Source organism: Nyctibius grandis, chromosome 18 (genome assembly GCF_013368605.1).
Source record: "Nyctibius grandis isolate bNycGra1 chromosome 18, bNycGra1.pri, whole genome shotgun sequence".
Classification (NCBI taxonomy): domain Eukaryota; kingdom Metazoa; phylum Chordata; class Aves; order Nyctibiiformes; family Nyctibiidae; genus Nyctibius; species Nyctibius grandis.
The window spans coordinates 2,741,610-2,761,109 of NC_090675.1; the positions used below are offsets into that span (position 1 = coordinate 2,741,610).

The 19,500-nt window shown below is 45.2% G+C and overlaps 1 protein-coding gene across 2 annotated transcripts in view; it reads left to right on the forward strand.

Annotated features, from left to right (window-relative positions):
• Positions 1–19,500, forward strand: part of AP2B1 (adaptor related protein complex 2 subunit beta 1) — a 78,628-nt gene that overhangs the window by 22,085 nt on the left and 37,043 nt on the right. For both annotated transcript variants that reach the window (XM_068415553.1, XM_068415554.1), the window contains exons 7-14: positions 1,121–1,342; positions 2,225–2,345; positions 4,611–4,706; positions 9,688–9,803; positions 10,949–11,114; positions 11,622–11,720; positions 14,713–14,972; positions 18,745–18,937. In XM_068415553.1, coding sequence (XP_068271654.1) covers positions 1,121–1,342; positions 2,225–2,345; positions 4,611–4,706; positions 9,688–9,803; positions 10,949–11,114; positions 11,622–11,720; positions 14,713–14,972; positions 18,745–18,937 — 1,273 coding nt within the window. The remainder of the gene's footprint in view (positions 1–1,120; positions 1,343–2,224; positions 2,346–4,610; positions 4,707–9,687; positions 9,804–10,948; positions 11,115–11,621; positions 11,721–14,712; positions 14,973–18,744; positions 18,938–19,500) is intronic.

Here is a 19,500-nt window from a genome sequence, read left to right on the forward strand (position 1 = left end):
ATCTCCAGGGTGTCAGGCCAGCTTTGTCAGAAAGGGACCTCTAGTTTGAACAACTGTGAACATGTCCCAGTTCCTCATCTGTAATTCCTCTGAAGAGCGGTGTATAAAACTGGATGGGCAGTAACTACTTTTACTCCTTTGTGTGGAGTTTAACTCTCAGAGCCTCCCTTATTTCAGATAGGAGAATGGCAGCACCTAGTTTTATAGTGTTCTTCTGTACAGCAAGGCTGGTGTCCTTACCCCTGTGCATGGAGAAACTGAGGCATGGAGAGATGAAGCAGCTTTGGTGTGCCAGGTGACCTGGGGCAGCAGCAGCTGGGGACTGCCCCTGGCTCTGACTTCCAGGCTACTCTGCTCTTCGCTTAGCCACGCTGCTTCCCTTCCAGGGTGGCTGAAAGCAAATCTTCCAGGGAAAGAAACTTTGAGGCACAGATGGGAATAAGATTGTTCTGGGTTAGCAATATGCAGGAGGGGGTGGGAAGAAATTTGACAGATGCTGTGAGAAAGACCATATGAACCTAAACTTCCTTTCTGCTTGGGATGGGTTGTTTAGGATGCTGTTGATTATAGGATCCAGTGAGGCAAGTGGTGAAGCTGAGACTTGGCAGGGTATTTAGGTCACTCTTTCCCTATATCTTCAGAGTAGCAGAAACCTTCTTTTGCAGAAACAAATGGTTGAAGTGGCAGCGAACCCCCCAAGCAAGCCAGAAGCCTGTATCACCTCCAAATGATTCTATGGGGGCTAAAGTGTTTTTCTGATAGCTGTTTTGTTAAAGTTGTGTTTGTAAGTGACAGACAAGATCAGAGAAATATAGAATACCACCAGGCAAAAGCAGAAAAAGCTAATAACTGAACTTGCGTTGGGACTGTAATTCTGAGAGCTGGAATTGTTCCTGAACTAACTGTGGCAGGAGAGAAACTTGAAGCTGGGAGAGAGGTCGTCGTTTGCTTCCTGCTGTGTTCAGGAAAGCAGGACTTTGCCTGTTCTTTGTGAACAAAACCAAACCAAAGAAGTGTCCGAGGAAGCTGTTTTCAGCTAAATCACATAAATTCAGATAAGAGCTGAAATATTTGACGTTCTGAAATAAATGTGAACCCTTTCTTACTCCTCTGTCTCCAGTATTTGTGAACGGGTGACCCCTCGGCTGTCTCACGCCAACTCGGCAGTGGTGCTGTCAGCGGTGAAGGTCTTGATGAAGTTCCTGGAACTTCTTCCCAAGGACTCTGACTATTACAACATGCTGCTGAAGAAACTTGCCCCTCCGCTGGTGACCCTGCTGTCTGGAGAGCCCGAAGTCCAGTATGTTGCCCTGAGGAACATCAACTTGATTGTGCAGAAAAGGTAAAGCCTCAGGAGGGTGTTACTCCTGGGTTGTCATAGGGCGTCTGGTTATCTCAGACCTTCAGATACTTCCACATGCACAGCACTTAGTTTAATCCAGGGTCAGATTCCTCAAGGGATAGGTTAAACAGTCTCATGACTCTGGTAGCCTGAATGAATTTTCTACATCATACTTGTGATACCAGTATCATACAGTATTTCTTTACCTGCCTCTCTATTCACTGCCTTTTTAAGAGCAGTAAGAACTGCCCTCTCATTAGATTATAAATGAGATTGTGAATAGGAAGGAGGGTGTAACTGTTCATAGTGACCTGTAGAAGCTCAATGTGCCTATGCTATTCTCTTCAGCATAGAAGAACCAGGCTGGTGACATACTGATGAACAGCAGGTTGTTTTTTTCAACAGTTTACTCCCACGTGCGTGTTTAAATACTCTGTTTCCTTGCTGGAAAGGTGGGATAGGTCAGATAGCACTTTGTGATTGTATTCAGGGCAGAGTTACTGTGCACTGGCATCTTGCAAGTGAAAGCAGAAAATGAGTTTGTAGGTGGGTTTTGCATTGAGATGAGGATGTTTTTCTTTCACTGAAAACACTGACTGCAGTGGTTGGCTCAGCAGTTCAGATGGAGTAGGTAGAGGTGTAGGCATAGTTAGAGAGACTTGAATTCTGCATTTTGTATTTAAACAATCTTTTTCTCCAGCCTTCTAACTTTCTTTAAATTGTTGTTCTCCTGTGTTTGTTTGCATGTCCTGGGCACAAAGTGACACCATTCTGTTTCTCAGTGAGTGTTTGGGTAGATTTCTAAACAAAAGATACCTTTGGTTAGGATAGAGCCCATTGTTTTTACCAGTCTTGAGTGAAACAATGTTATGTTCCCTCCAGGCCTGAAATCCTGAAGCAGGAAATCAAGGTGTTCTTTGTGAAGTACAACGACCCCATCTACGTCAAACTGGAGAAACTAGACATCATGATCCGGCTAGCTTCTCAAGCCAACATTGCCCAGGTCAGCTGAGCGAGTTCTGATGTGTCTTGCGTGTGTTCTGGGGGTGGAAAACCCTCCATGGTCCTTGCATGAGGATGTATGCAACTACTGCTAGTGTTGTCCTGGCTTTTAGGCATCACTGTCCCTGGTATAGTGCTCTTTGCAGCTACTTAATGGGAGGGGTTGGAGTTTCCTCCATAATTTAAATGTCAGTAGCATGGTATGTCTTGCATCATGACCGTTGGTAGATTTTGTTTTACAGGTTACAATTCCAGGAGGAGAGCTGATGTCTCCTGTCAAATGAGTCACTGCTAGTGCTGAGGTTGGAATGGGAGGCTTGTTTCAAGTGAGAGGTGTGCCTGTAACAGAGGTGTTCAGAAAGGCCAAACATTACTGAAGTGTGAATTTCAAGTGTATTACTTAAATTGTTAAACCCTTGCACAGGCACTTTTCAGCTAAAATAACCTTCATTTTGCTTAATTTGCTTCCAGAGTGGAAATTGCACAAAGCTAAAACTAAACTGAATTGAGACTGCTTTACAGTGTAGATTCTCCTTGGATTTGATGTAGTTCTAATCCAAATTCCTTTCTTAAAGGAAGTGTTCTGCCACCCTAGCTACAAGGCCTAACACTAATGCAGAATGATTATTGCTTCTGGTTGGTGCTATTATTGTCCTATCCTAATTGTCACAAAGCAATTTCATTTGATGTGACATTTTTAAGCAGCTCTCTTCAGCTCTTTCCTCTGATTTTTTTTTTTTTTTTTTTTTTTTGGAACAGAGCAAGGTAATTCACACCCCTTTTGTGCTGGGGACATGGAAAACATTTTAAAAATCAGTTTCCATGAGAAATGTATTCAGAATTTTCTATTTACTCTTGGTGTAGGCTCCATACCAATTTTAATGCATAATGTTTAGATAATGCAGGTTGTTTAGATGAAAGGCAGTGGTGTCTGGAGGGCAGAGTCTGGGACTGGGATCTGCAGACTAATGAATGAATCTCTTCCTGACTCTAAAGAGGCATTCCTAAAAACAACCCAAGCTTCATCAGAAACATGCCCTGAAATGAGACCCAAGGAGAGCAGGCTTCTACCCACATCCTCCCTGTGTGGCTTGCCGAGACTCTTCATCTCCGTGCCCATTCTAGACCAAGGCAGCAGACTAGTTGAATCCAAGGCACTTGGACTCGAGCAGTATTTGAAAAGCATAAGCTACTAAACCAGGGTGCTCTAAGTACTGTGCAACATAGATCATCCAAGGAAATAATCAAACTTCAAGACACAGATGTCCTGTCTACTCCTTGCAGATTTATTTGTCTGCAGTCTGGCCCTTCAAGGCCTCTTTATCTTGTCATTGTTCTGAGCAATTGGCATCGACTAGAGATTTTTCAAACAACTGTCTCACTTTGTGCTGTTCACCTCTCCCTTGCAATCCATTTGTGACATCACGATGAAATCCCTGATGTCATGTTTGACGTGAGAAACTGACACAAATGAGATATGGAGGGAATATAAATTGCGTAGGGTCTCTTTTTAAAGTAATTTTTTCTAAGCTGAGAGGTTTGTTTAAGATAAAGTAGCTTTAAAGTAATTTTTTCTAAGCTGAGTGGTTTGTTTAAGATAAAGTAGCTTTTTAGTTAGTGGTCTGTAAGATCCCAGCAGGTCCTGGTTTAAGCCCTTGTTAAGTTTCCATTAGCAAAAAAACCTGACAAAATAGTAAATCTTATTCTTGAGGGGAAAAATCTTCACAGTTATTAATCTCTGTATAGGTGTTCCAGGGTGTCATCAGATCTCTTCTGCCTCCTCCTTTTGGATCCAATAGGGATCCAGAGGTTCATCTCAGCACAGGAAAGGAGAGATCGAAAATGGTTATTGCTTAGTGCTTTGCATCCAGTTAATGTAGAACAATAAGTACAATAAACTAAAAAATCTACGTGTATGGATGTGACCCCTACTTCAGTGTATTTTCAGTGTAAGAAGGAATAGCAACGTTTAAGTTTGGCAGGGCTGATTTTGCCCCCAGCTTTTGTTCAGGGGAATTTGAGAATAATCTAGACCAAGCCGTCTTTTGCCTTTGGCCAGCCTAAACCAAGTCTTGCTACTTAATCCAAGCCAGTGGGTTTCAGAAATAGAGACTAATTAGCGTTTGACTGTTAGCTTTGAATGGGTGTGGCTAGCTGTGGAAGAATACATCCTGCTCGTGTTCTGGTACGCAAGTGGCATCACTTGTCAGTGGGATGGTCTCTCTGTGTGACCCCGGGGACTCACATGGGTGTGATTTCTCTGCAGGTCCTGGCAGAGCTCAAGGAATACGCTACCGAGGTGGACGTTGACTTTGTGCGCAAGGCTGTCCGAGCAATTGGGCGCTGTGCCATCAAGGTTGAGGCAAGTATCTGAAAGTTGAGGTTTTATGTGGCGCTCTGTCTTCAAAAACAATGATGGACTTCGCCATGTCGTTCTACGGTACATAAATTTTCTTTGCTGCTGTGTTGGCAATCAAGTGACCTGGATACATCGTGCTCATGGGCAAAGTCCCAGCTGAACAGTAGGACTTGTGAGCTCCGGTTGAGTACATCACACGCAGGAGGGTGGTGAGCTCCTCTCAGACCTCAGCTTGCAGCAGAGCAAGGCCATTGAATCATCCTTGATGGCATATTTTACTGTACTGGCTTCAATGGAACAATGACCACTCATTATCCATGAGGACCTCCTTTAATAACTGTGGCCTGACCTTTTGAAGGGGGAACTCAGTATTATGAAGTGTTTTGTGTCCCCCTTTTTCAACTGAGTAGAATGCATACGTAGAATTACAGAGATCTGGAGCACTTAAGTGCAATTTGCACAAACATAGAGTGACCCTATCTGCTTATCTAGTGTTAAAGGTCCATACAGCTTGTAGCTTCATTTGGAGTGTGCTATCTTTAGCCTAGATGCTTATGCAAATAAGTTTCCAAGAACCTCTGCAGTTGTCCAAAACAACAGTCTGAAATGTCCTCTGCTGCTTGAGCATCCACCAAAATGCTCATAAAAGAATATTTTTGTTTCTTTAGTGATGTCCCTGTTAATTTCCCTGTAAATGAATCTGGTGTGCCTGATAGGAGCTCAGAAAGCCTGTGAAGAGAGAGACGACTTCTGCTGTGATGTTGGTACTTTTCAGTAAACTGATAACCAAGTGCAAAATGTCACATAAGTGGTCTAATTTCAGCTGAGCTCATTTAGCTTTTGCTCAGGTGTGTTCCTATGAGTGTTGCCTGACAGCAAATTTAAATAAAAACCTAATCATGCCTGGCTGAGTAGTGTGTCAGTGCACAGGTTTCCCTTGTTTCAGCTGAACTCCTGTGAGGCTGTGTAAAGAGGACACCAGCTTCTGTCCTGTTGAGAGTATTGACCTCCCATGCAGCCTTCTCTTCCTTCCTTCAGCTCTTAAAGGCTTATCACTGCTGTGGCCTTTCCTTTAAGCAAGGCCCAGTAGAGCAGGTGATTGCTGCTTCTGTTTCATGTCTGCAGTTCAAAATACCGGAGTGCTCCTTCCATGTTGCTTGCAGGCAGGAGGCTGTCTGGATGGGGCCACAGCAGTGACAGTACAGAATGCTCCTGAGCATGGAAGAGAGCTAATGAGAAGCAAAAAGCAGCTGCTGGCAGCCCTTTTTGGAGTGGTGCTTGTGCTGGGGAGTGGGAGCTTGCTTTAGTTCTCAGGAGGGACTTTCTCCCTAGGACTTGGCCGTGTGCCTGTCCTAGGTTCACACGAAAGGTGGTGTATTCCTTGCAGTATCAAGATGTTTTCAGAAGTTTTTACCCTTTCCTACCATCATCCCCTACAGTCTTTCTTCCCATCCCTGATACCATGACAGTCACATTCAATATACAAAGGACTAATAATAATGTCCCAGCAATTTGCAGTGACCTTCTTAACTGTGTAATTGTGTGTGTCTCAGTAAGCAGTGTTAACCTCGATTTTTAGCGACGCTCCTTTGAAGACTGCTGCTACAGATGAGGACTGTTTACTCCTCTGACAAGAGCCAGATTTAAAGAGGGCAAATATAGAACAACTCATTACAGTGTCCTCATCTCTAGGTTAATCCCTATCCCCAGTGCATCTGTGTTTACTAGGGGCTGTTTGCACTGTGAGTTATGACTAATGGAAGAGCGTTCTTACAGCCATCAGTGTCCAAGTTCCCAAGGCTTAGAAATCTGCTTTTTGACATAGGGCACAGCCAGCAGGAGCTGTTGATGAATGAGTATTTATGGGGACCTCATCTCTGCCTTCAAGGATCCTACCTTTTGTTCAATTGTCTCTCCTAGAAGAGTAAGACAGTAAATAAATGTCTCTGCTGTGATGTACGCCATAGAGCAAGTGTGGCCTTACCTTTGCTGCGCAGCAGTGCATGGTGCTAACGCAGAGGTAGCGCTCGTTTTGGAAATGTAAGCAATGCCCATGCTGAATAGCAAGGCTGATGGATTTTGCCCAGGCTTTGCCAGTCAATATCTGTTTGGGGGATGTCAGAACAACATCATTTGGCATGGATAGACTATCTGGGCTCAGAGTTAGCTTGGATGTGTCTACAGTAAATCGTGTGGTGTAGCCAGACTTGATAGCATGAGGTGAAGGTATCTGTGGGTTGTGCCTTGGTTTGGTCTGTTGACAGCACTAGGTGAAGTCACCTGAGGCTTTTGATTGTTAGGAAATGAAGTGCCACTCCTGTGGGAAAAGGGAATGAAGTGGATGCAGTAAGAAGAGCGATTCCTGTGGAGCAAAGGAGAAGCAGAAGGAGCCGTATTAGAGGGGGATTTGTTCAGTTCCAGGAGATTCTGCCAGCAGCCTGGTTCTTAGAAATCACAGAATCACAGAATCACAGAATCACAGAATGTCAGGGATTGGAAGGGACCTCGAAAGATCATCTAGTCCAATCCCCCTGCCGGGGCAGGATTGCCTAGACCATATCACACAGGAACGCGTCCAGGCGGGTTTTGAATGTCTCCAGAGAAGGAGACTCCACAACCTCTCTGGGCAGCCTGTTCCAGTGTTCAGTCACCCTTACAGTAAAGAAGTTTTTCCTCAAATTTAAGTGGAACCTCCTGTGCTCCAGCTTGCACCCATATTTGAAACCCATATTTAAATCATTGAGCCTTATGGCTGTGAGCATGGTATGTGCTACATCAGTAATCTTGTGGGCTTTCATTTGGTTTCTACAGAAAAACAAAGCAGGTTTGATGTTGTCCTTCCTCACTCCAGCTTGAGAGCTGTTCTGGTTGGGGCACTCTTTCATCAGTTTGCAGAGCACTGCAGTCCCCAGGGGTGTCCACCTTCAAACAGCAATCTGTTTACAAGGGACGGGGTGAGCTGAGGTGTATTTTACAGGGAAATTTTGTTAGAGGGGCTGCTCTGCTGTGCATATGCCCACAGGACTGCTCGCTTTCCAGGGGACTTTTGGGCTAAAAATCAATACTGCATATTTCAAAGTGGATGTTGTGTTCTTCCTGGAAAAATCATGCTTCAAAGTGTCTAAAGAAAAGAAAAACAAACCTTAATTTTCTCTCCCTTGAATTCTGCAGCTCTTAAAGCTTTGCTAGTTCTAGGCTCTGACAGGGCTGGGCTGCTTGTTACAAACAGTGACTGATGCTGTAGGTTCTGTAGAGTAGAGGTGGCTTAGGACAGAGTTGCCCCAAGCGCTCCTTAAGACCACTTGTTAAAACAGCTAGTAAAAGTTGTTGAGAAACTAATATGAGATGAAATTGCAAGCTCTGAAGCATCTAGCTTGCAAGGAATTGGAGTGGAGTTCCCACTGTGAACAACGTCAATCTATGTAGAGCCAGGGCCATGGTCAGTCTCACTGAAGTGAAAGAGTCTTAGAGGTCACAGGCCTCAAATCTCTTCTTGAGCAGGAAAAGAGATCAGAGTAGGACGCTGTCAGATTGCCTTTTTGCTGCCTTCGTGGTGGTGTAGTACCTGTAAAGCCATGCTAAGGAGGGAGAGGGATCATAAAAAAAATGATACCAATCATATAATTTTCTATGATACCTCTCCTTATTCTGATACCAATTGTACTGGGTATTTTTCTGTTTGGTGTGAATTTCAGGGGAGAGTCTCATGGCCCTGAGTGCCAGTTTGCAGAGACAGAGCGAATGCTGGTTTACGGTGTCTCCTCTCTTGGCCGATCCCCGTGCCAGCACTGGGGCTGTTTACCCGTGTAGGCTGTCTGTGTAGGACACCAGAGCTAAGAGTCACGAGGGCAAGAAGTCACCAAGAGGTCTTAGTCTCTGCTTGTCCCAAATGCAGCTCTACAAGTCTTGAGGTCTGCCCTTGAGATTTTTGCCCATTCTCAAAAAACTAATTCCTGTGACTTAAATGCCATTTCATTCCTCCCCCTCCTGCCCAGCCTTCAAGCGCTCTGAAAGTGAAGGGGACTATTAGCTCACTTGAATTGAAAAATCCACCTACATTGCTATTGTTTGTGCCCTACGATGTTTGTCTGGATCCTGAATACTTTATGAATGTTCTGACGGTGACTGCCTAGGCAGTGTCGTGAGCAGTCTGCTTCTCGCATTAATCACCAGCTGTGTAATGAGGCTTCACATGTGCTCTGCTAATAGTCAAATCGCTGTCCTTATTTGAGACCCTCCGGTGCTGGAGCTGGTTGCTCCTGTGATGGCCTGCCTCACTGTGCTGCTTGGGAATAGACCTCCCTGAATTGTTTGCCTCTAACTCCAGTTCTGGTTCCTGGAGCATCCAGTGTCCAGTCCTTGTTATCTTGCGGTGCCTGTGGCTGGGAATTTTGAACTAATTAACATGAAAGCTGCATTGGCAGCAGTAGGATTTCTATTTATAGCTGTACCTTCACATGTTGCTAGTGACCTCACCCCACAAATACTGAACCTGTTGCTGGTGTGAGCTGCTTTTTGCTGCTGTTCTTGCAGCATGATTGACAGCATGGTTTTCTCCTGCCTTCTAGCTTCCCCAGTCTCTGTCAAAACTCCCCCAGCCCTGATTGCCACAGCTTGGGCAAGTCCAAGAGAGCTCATTCAGTGGCCTGTTTCAACTGCTAGCCAGCAAGAGGGTGATAGAAGTAGTAATGCAGTCAACATTCTTAATGTCTCTTGTGTGGTCTTCCAGCTATCTCCTGGCATGGTTGGTTCAGCCATTACTTTTTTGCAGGAGCTGGAGTCAGCTGGTATCTCCACTGTAACACACAAGCACTTGTCAACCTGTAGTTTTTTTCTGGGCACACATATTGAGTTGGTAGATGTTGTCCTTTTGTTTCCCCCCCTGGGCCTTTTCTCGTATGCATGCCTCGTTCCTCAGCACGTGCTATGAGCTGGGAAGAAGTTTCTTCAGCTTGTTTTAATTGTATTGTTCTGTTCTCTCCAGCAATCTGCGGAGCGCTGTGTGAGCACACTGCTAGACCTCATCCAGACCAAGGTCAACTATGTGGTCCAGGAGGCCATCGTTGTCATCAGGGACATCTTCCGCAAGTACCCCAACAAGTACGTGAAAGTAGCATAAGGCTTTTGGAAGCCCTTGTCTGCTGGCAGCAGAAGAGCAATGTAAAACTCACTCAGCATAGCTTACCCGGGCTCTGAAGCGAAGGTAGCTGTTTTTCTGAAAAGCAGTATCCATTCTGCTTCTAGCTCCTAGTGTGGTAGGATTCAGATGTTGGCTCTAGAGGAGGTATCAGCCTGACACATTATTAGTTCGAATTGAAAGCTTTTCCTTCCCCACTGCTCCATATTGATGCTGACATTAAGCCTTAATCAAAAGGTAGTAAAGCTCTTACAGAGAATGCCAGAAGGAAAATTGGACCAAATTTACAGCATTAGGCTTTTCTGGTTTTGCTCATCTTCCCTAGAAGGCTTGTATACAAGGCCATTTCCTTGTCTGAGGTCCCAGTCAGACTGTGGATCTGGGTCTGAGGTCCCAGTCAGACTGTGCTGAACAAAGCACTGCTGGCTTTCTCCATCAAGCATTCTCTCTGGCCTGGGCAGTACTCAGCTTCTTTTAAGCTGTTTCTGTAATAAGATTTTTGTCTCTTCAGCTACAGAACAGTGCAGCAACGTCTTTCAGCAGAGACTTCATGATCACCTAAAAAGTAATACGGGACATCTGCAAGCCTCTGTGGCAATTTCTGCTGGCAGTTACAAGACAGATTGCCTGCTTATGACAGGGATACCCACGCATGGGAATAGGGAAAGCTGAAGAATAATGTGGGGTATTGTCTGTTTTACAGCAAAGCCTTTGGGGAAGTGTAATATCGAGTTTAGAGTTCCCAGTCTGAAGATGCCAGCGAGGCTGCAGGATCTGATTACAGACTCATGGTTTGAACTGTTGGATCAAATGTTCCCTTTAGCAAAACAGAGAGGGAGGCAGCTTTGTCTTGAATTCCACATCTGGGTGGTCTTGCTGATTAAAGAAACTGCAGAGCTCTTGCGGACCGTGTGAGATCTTAGTGCTAAGCTTGGAGAAAGAAAAAACCTAGGAATATCTTCCAGAGTTGAGTGAAAAAGCTGCTTGTTGCATAGAAATACAAGACATTGTAATTCAGTGCAGAATCCTCTGCAGAATGGTGTGGGCTGAGATGGAGTAACACAAGTCAAATTCACCCCAGTAATCCACCTGTACTCTGACAAATCAGGTATGAAAGCATCATTGCCACTCTGTGCGAGAACCTGGATTCCCTGGATGAACCAGATGCCAGAGCTGCCATGATCTGGATAGTGGGCGAATATGCAGAAAGAATTGACAACGCAGATGAGCTGTTGGAAAGCTTTTTGGAGGGCTTCCATGATGAAAGTACTCAGGTAAAAATTGTGTTTTGCATCTTATCTGTAGTGTTTCATGCAGTGTGTGTATGGGACAGGCGGTAAATATTATTGCCGTGGTCAGAAAATATCTCCCAATGAAAACTCCCAATATTTAGCTAAAATAAAATTCTTGGGAGTCTGTTGTCTGTATCTCCCAAACTTCCCTTCTTGGAAGGATAGGACTGAACAGGAGGGGTTTCTAGATGTTGGATACTTCTTGGGGAATAGCCCTACTAGGGACCAGAACATACAGAAGAATAGCACTGAGATGTGTAAAAGCGTGACATAAATCTCTGTGTGCTGTTCAGGGACTTGTCTGCAAAAGTGTTTTGCAACAGGCAAGAGTCTTGAGTCTTATTGTACTGGGTTTCACTGGCAAACAATAGTGTAATGCTGTTACAAAGCCTAGGACTTGAGTTTCCTGTCAGTAAAGCATGTTGAGACTTGGGACACATTGCTAAAGCATGGATTAATTTTCTAATCTCTACTGTGTTCCTTTCTTAGGTGCAGCTCACCCTACTGACTGCTATAGTGAAGCTGTTCTTAAAAAAGCCTTCTGAGACACAGGAGCTGGTTCAGCAGGTCCTCAGCCTGGCCACGCAGGTAAGCCAAGATACCCAGTGAACCAGAGTCCTCCAGACACTGTGCTGGCCTGCTTTGTGGTGTCTCCCATCTGCCAGGCCAGTCAGCTGTGCAGTAGATAGGATTCAAGCATGTTCCCTTCTCTTCCAAAGAGGAGGGATTTGACTCCATTTAAGAGCTGCTCTGTGCCTGTTACCATGCCATCTGTTATCTGCTCTCTCCTCCTTAGCTCTTGCTTCATCCTAATTCCTTCCCTGTTCCCCCACCAAATGAAATGTTAGGGACAGGGTAGAGTTATGCAGAAACCAAAATGCTTTCTCCTTGAAGGTGGCTTGCAGTTAAAACAGCTGGAGCTATGACAGAGGGAAAAACTTTGTTCCATGAACAGCAAAGCTTAAGCAGTGCTATGAAAAAGAAAGAATTGAGGTTTGGTTTTATTTTCATTTGTACTTGGATGCTGTCAACCAACGTGGCAGGTTTGCTGGAGGCTGTAACAGTGGGTTAAGATCCCAGATTCATTATGCATGAGGTGCTGAGGTACAACTCAGATCACTGCAGGTGGGGCTGAGCTTGAGCTGGCAGACAGAAGTGCTGTAGTTCTGGAGGGCAGAAGTGGAGATGTCCTGGTGGCAGGAGTGGGTAAGACCTCAGCTGATCCTCCTACACTCCCTGGCTGTAATGACTGCCGCAACTGTGTGATGGCATAGTCCAAAAAGAGCAGCTCCTCCCCAGACCTGCTGTGTCAAGTGATGAAAATAGTCTCCCAGCTGTTCTGAATGGGCTGCGATTGTTTCTGAGCAGAAAACCTGGAGTCCATCATCAGCTGGCCTTTTTGGTCCTCTTTGCTGCAAGAAGTCATGGCTATGGGCTTACTAGTAGTTAAAACTTTTATTCATCCCTGTGTGGGTGTTGCGTTGGCCAGTGGCAAGACATCTGTGGCCTGCTTTTCTTGCTTCAAAACCTGCTATTAGGCAGGCTCTCAGCTCTTCTTTAGAGAGGGGTGGGCCAAGGGCAGGCTGTATCATTTGTCTAAGCCAACAGAAGAAAGGTACTAAGCGTTAAAACCCACTATGCTGAGTCACAAAACACTTAATGGCACCCTAGGAGTATAATAGGAGTCTGTTTTTTCTCTGTCACAAGTGTTGTTTCAGTCTGGCTTCTTGTATTTTATATGAATAATAAGTCAACGTAGGATAAGTGGCTGTAAAACACTAAAAAGCCTTATGCTTCAAGGTCTGATTTCTAGGCAGAGATACTGTTTGTCAATTGAGTGGGAGAGTAATTACATGTGTGTTTCTTTCCCCAGCTTAGGTATTGTTGCGCTTTGAGTGTCTCGTAGGGGATGTCTGCACAGCAAACTGCAGGTGCGATTGTAGCAGGAGCCAGCTTAATCCAGCCACCAGTGGTAAAAATAGCAATAAGGCAGCTGGGGATGGGAGGGACACAGATGTGTAGCAGTGATCAAGGTCCCTGTCACCTAATGGATGGCACAGAGCCTCTACATCTCCATTGCTGTTGTCTGTCTGGCGTGGTGGGTTACTGAGCTAGCCCGGGTTCATTGGTATGCACTGCAGGCGTGCATGCAGACCCTGGAGAGCAGAGAATTGGGAGAAATGTTGAAAGGGAAGATCTGAGCCTCTTGTTCCAGTAGATTTACTAAAGTTTCAAGTGTGTTTATTTGGCTGTGGGAAGAAGCAGTCAGTCTTGAATCTGTGTGTGCCTGCAAGTAGATAGGAGCATGTGGTCTTTCATGTCTGCCCCTGCAGAAGCCCTGACTGATCTTGAACTGCCTGCTGCAGGCAGGATGCGGAGGTTCTTGTAGGAATTGTTAAGGGCAAAGGGTATAAAGAGTCTACGATTCCACCATCAAACTGAAAAACAGCACTGCAGAGAAATCTACCAGTTGACCCAGACATTGTATCTAGGTCCTTATGAGCAAAACTTGCTTAGCGTGCTCAGCCTCGTTACGAATAGAGGTTCTGCTGTGTGCCTGAGAATGTCTTGAGACAGAGGGTAGAGAGGCAGGTTACAGCAGGTCAGCAGCTGCGTGAATAAGATCACAGAAGAGTAAAAGAAATGCCAAGGAGGAAGGCTGATGAGGTGTGTGATACGTTGCCAGAATTTTACAGGGGAGAAAACCTCAAACATTTACCCTGTTATTCTGCTGACATGAGGATTAAAAGTCCCAGCTCTTGTTTCCATGAACAGTTCAAACATGTTGCGCTACAACATAAAACCACACCACCTCCCTCTCCCTAGAACATTAGCCGCAAACTACCACCACTCACTTTGCTGCTCTGGGCAGAGCTGTTCGTAAAGGAGAGAAATAATTAGCACTTCATGCAGAGGCAGAAGTATCTGCAGTAAAACAAGGGCATATCGACAGCTGGAGAACTGATGAAGTATCCAAACTGTTTATCGTGAGCATCTCCACATACTTCATTAGATAACTAAAAGGCAGGGATAAATAAGATCTCTTTTGGCATGAAGAATATGGCTTATTAAGATCCATCCTGTAGCTCTGCAGAGTCCTTTTGTCCAGCAGTGCCCTTGGGTGGGTCATATATTTCCAGGAATCTTGGATCATTCTGTTACAATACGCACTATTGCATGTCTGCTCTTAGTATGTGACAGAGTCATTTCGACTCACGTTCTTTTCTCTTGTCTACACCCCTTTGCAGTTCTCCTAATACTTACTCTTATGTTAAGTGGCAGGAGAGTTTAGAAAGCAGTTGGTAGCTCTCTGGGTTGGGGCAATTGTGGGGTGTAAATCCTGGGCTTCTTGCTCCCTGGCCAGCTGAGCAGGGAGGTAGGCATTAATACTTTGGTTCTCACTTTTCATTTGGGGATGTTCGTCACAACAAGCAGTTTGTAACATCATTCTGAAACTGGTGACTCTGTCGCTACTGGATGGTTGGGTTTTTTAATCCAGCAGAATCACTGCTAGAAAAATTAAGTGATTACAGGTGTTAGTCCCCTTCAGACCTCTAGCTGATGTATTGCTTTTTCTCAGGATTCTGACAACCCAGACCTGCGGGATCGTGGCTACATCTACTGGCGCCTTCTTTCCACGGATCCAGTGACTGCCAAAGAAGTGGTCCTCTCGGAAAAGCCACTTATTTCTGAAGAGACTGATCTGATTGAACCAACTCTGCTAGACGAGTTGATCTGCCATATTGGGTCTCTGGCTTCTGTGTACCACAAACCACCCAACGCTTTTGTGGAGGGGAGCCATGGGATCCACCGCAAACACTTGCCAATTCACCATGGGAGGTAAGCAGAGGCAACCGTGGTGATAATGAGCAGGACTGGTTGTTTCTTTCTAGCAAACAGGCCGAAAGATGCAAGGATCTTTTATAACATAGTGGTTTTTATCGATTGTATAGGGGCTTCCAGGTCATTCAAGGAGTCGTTTTATTGTAGGATTTAATCCTGGGTATGTAGTTTCTGAGTTCCTGGGTCAGAAGACAGAGGAAGTATCAGAATTCTTGTGTGAGGAGAAGCTATAATCTCTTCTGGAAAGACTGGCTATAAGCCCTCTTGACATGAGAGTCTGAATAAAAAAGCAGAAGCTGTGGCTAACTGGTGCAAGGGTATACTTCCAGGAGGAGGACGACTGTGGTAAAAACAAGCATCTTACAGAAGGATACACTTCTCTGATTTTGCAAGAGCTTTTGCTTCGGCAACAGCACAGCTTTACAAGCCTTGTTTGTGTAGAATAATACCAGTTTCCTGGAACTGGAAAGTACGGGGATCCTTTGCTGTTGCAATATGAAACAGGGAAGGACAGGTAAAACGACCTTTCTCACTTGGTGCCTGTAAAGCCAGGGGAGTGTAAACGCCATCTAACCCCATCACTGAAAACTGTTTGGGCTTAAAAGATGGCTAGACTGATATAGTTCTGTCTAACCTTTGGGGTGGAGCGAGGGGCGAAATGCTTTGGCTTATTGTCTGGAGATTTAATGCTTCCTCATGCTCACAGTCCTGGGGGGGGGTTGGATCTGCAGGAGCAGGCAGTGCAGTAGTCCTGGGCTGCGGCCGTGTTGCTGTTGAGCCCGTTCCCATGGCTGCTCGTTCAGGTAAGCACTAGTGGTATCGATTACAAATGTAAGCGTGCTTTACAGCAGGAGGCAGAGTAGCCAGGCTTACCTCTTAATGATATTCCCAAAGTGACATTTGGAGTGCTATTTTTTGCTGATGCACTGATAAATCAGTGTGCAATGCTGCTCCTCTTCTATTTTCTGACACAACTCCTCTGCTATTCTTAGCAACTAAAGCTATTTCGGTAATGACTAGCTTTGGGAGGCTGAGTTGTTTTCTCCCTGCCTATGAAATTAAGTCTGGCTGCATTGACCCAGGACCAGCAAGCACAAGACTACCAGTTGGATGAGAAAAGCAGTGGCCACTTTCTGCAGCTACCTCTCCTAGTCCAAGGTTTGCCTCGATAGCAAAATGAGCTGGGATGGGGTAGCTTTGGTCTCTGGTGTTACCAGCCTTTCCTGTACACATTGATTACTAAGAAATTGGTTTGCCTCTTTCTAGTGCAGAATGTGCATGAAAAGATACATGAAAATCTGTCAGTTATAGGTAAGTTAAGGGTGTCCAGTGAAAGATAACCTCCTCACTTAGCCGTTTGGAGTCATCTTCATTGCTTCTGCACTCCAGTAATGACCATTGTGGTGGCTGACCCACCTGCTGGAGAGTGAGGGTTTCCTCCAGATTGCACAGGGAGATAGAGGTGGAAGCGTGGAGATATCCACTATGAATGTGGCTTAAGGAGGTCAAGGTAGAGTTGCCTTGAGTAGATGGGCAGAAGTAGCTAGTTGAGTGGATATAAACCTAGGAGGAGTTACTTATGGTTGGCAGAATACACTACATTGCATTTTGATTCATTTAATTTTGATTCAAAGCAGTGTAAGACAGGTTCCTTTCAGCTCTCAGCTGATGGGGAGACCCATTGAACAGCTCACAGATGGTGAGATGTTCCTGCCTCTTCAATAAGCCCAAGTGTCATAGAGTTGCAGATGAATCCTAAAGGTGGGGGAGAAATCTCCTGATCGCTTGGCAGTGTTTCCTCATGTGGTGGCTCCCACCACCCCTGCTCAGCTATAATGCAGCTGGGAAATTTGGGAAGATATTTACAGGGCTCCTGGGAGAGGAGACGACTCTGGCAGGAGTCTCCATTCCCACACAGGGGGATGCAAGAAATCTTTGATTCTGGGTTCAGGCTGTGCATCCCTTGTGACACCCAACATCTGGGAACTGCTGGAGGTTGAACTCATAGAAGGGCCACATCTCCCACTCCCATGGGCAAACCCAGCTGCTAGCCACTGCCCAAGACTATAAGGGAGAAAGCTGATATCGAGTCTTTTTGCCCTTTATAACCCACATATTCTTTATTAATTTTTTTCTTTCAAAGAAAATGCGAAGTTGTTTATATGAATCTCTTTGAAGAGGCCCATTCCGTACAGGAAACGGAAGGCTTGGTGGTTTGTTTTTTAATGCAAACTGACTTAGCTTTGTCCTTTCCTAATTTCTTATTGGGCTTTGGGGTAACTGCAGTTACACAAGCCTTTGAAGGATTGCTTTATCTCCATCAGAAGAAGGATGAGTAAGTGTTGAAGAGGTGTAGTGTTAAAGGGATTATGTGCTGGGAGCGAACCAAGTGTGTGCACTACAGGCTTGTAACGTGCCTCTGCTCATACATGCTGTTCTTCCCCGTTCTCAGGTTGGGGTGGGAGTGGATCTCGGTAACCACTTGCTCTTCAAAAATGTTTTAGGTAGCTGTTCAGCATACTAAGAAATCTCCCTGCTGAAGGCAGAAGCAGAAAGGACAACTAATATTAGTACTATCAGGGGTGTAAAGCTTTTAACGCAAAGAAGCTTTCAACCCTTTCTGTCGCTGCCTGGTAACTAATTCATTCTGCAGTCCTTATGCTGCATCTTTTCCTCTTGGCACTGAAGTTGGGAGCAGCTTATACTCTTGCTAAAGCTTTCCCCTCAGTAATGGAGTAAGGATAAGGAAGAGAATCGTGGCTACTCATGGTCAGGAGCTGCGGTCCTTACAAAAGAGCCCCAGTGTTTAAACACCTTGTCAGGTTGCTAATTCCCATAGCGTTTGTGTGCAATTACCTGTTGGCTGCATCTGCAGTGATATGAGCTAGAAATAATTTTGTCAGTTACTGCTGGCAACAGGATACAAAACAGATTATAAGTTATCTAAAATATTACCATCTCTGGATTTAAAGAATAAATACATTGTAATGAGATCTCCAGGAGCTACAGTCAGTCAACTTTTTTTTTTCCTCTCCTTGTTGTAAAATTCAGTGGCAAGTGAATATAAAAGGTAGCCAGACTGCGTATGATGAGAAATTTTGGAAGCTGAATAATGAGAATTTCTAGACTAGTAATTAGCATGCCTGTTTAACTCAGAGAAAAGGAAATTATTGGCAGAAGGGAGGAATCAATTTTAGATTGAGGTCTTTAATTAGAAGAGAGTTGTGGAGCTTGGTGCTGGTCAGTAGAAGGTGGTGAATCCGGATCTGTGGGGAACGATTGAGTTTGCACTGGTTAGAGCAAGGGCTCAAGGGTTTTATCAGTGTTAGGTCTCTGAGGAAATTGGATTTTTTTCTCACATTTACATGTTCTCCAGGCCCAGTGGGCTGCAAATCACCTCCATAGGTTTCTTCTGAGCTGGGAAATAATTATTTTCAGTACTGTAGTCCATGTAGTACTTATGGCTCACAGTTTTGGAGGGGTTGGCAATTCTCAAGGTGGGCAGATTTCACACCTCGAAGATTCCGTTTTCTGAACTGAAACCATGCCCGATGCATGGAAGGTCTTTGTGCTCAAAGCACACATTGAAGAACCATTTGCCGTAACACACTGCCTTGTATGTGGCGGTGGTCAGATCAGCTGCTAGGATAAGCTTTTAACTGGCTTCTGCTCATGAGCCACCTCTTGCTGTGTCTCCCCATGCTGGGAATCTGAAGCTGGGGAGTGAAGGTGACTAACGTTACTCTCTTCTTGTTCCTCCCACCCATAGCACTGATGCAGGCGATAGCCCCGTGGGCACAACGGCCACTACAAACCTGGAGCAGACGCAGGTTATTCCGTCGCAGGGTGACCTTCTGGGTGACCTTCTCAACCTGGACCTGGGACCCCCAGTGAATGTTCCCCAAGTGTCCTCCATGCAGATGGGTGCTGTGGACCTCCTGGGAGGAGGGCTGGACAGCTTGGTAAGCAGCATCCTCTTTAGCTTCAGCTGATGTGAAATAATTGGAGCTGTGCTTATCTCTGCAAAGCCTTGATCATTTGTGCTTGTAATGCTTGGATCGCTGAGCTCCGGGTGCAGAGTCCTAAAACTCCAAGAGGATTTAACCAGTGCTATTGTACCAACTTTCAGCAGGTTTTTCCTGCGATAAAATGAATGTTGCTGCATGCTGTAGAATCCCCATGGTCAGCGGATATATTTGTTCCATGCTTTTTCTGTCTGTGGAAGAAAACCAAAAAGTTGCTTCAAGGATGTAAAGTGTCCCACTGCTTTGTAACTGACTCTGGCTCCCTTTCAAGAGGGCATTTGTTCCACCTGGTTCCCAACCCTATTGAATTTCACTGCAAAACTCTCAGGGCTGCAGGCCATAGCCCCGTGCCATCCCATTTGTTTATTCTCCGGAGTGTGTCATGGTTTAATATTGGTGACATTTTAATTGCAGTTAGGTCAAGAGGGAAGCACTCTGCGTAGTCCTCCCCATGCCGCAGCTGTTAACGAAGGAGGTGTTCTAGTACTAACAGGGTCAGG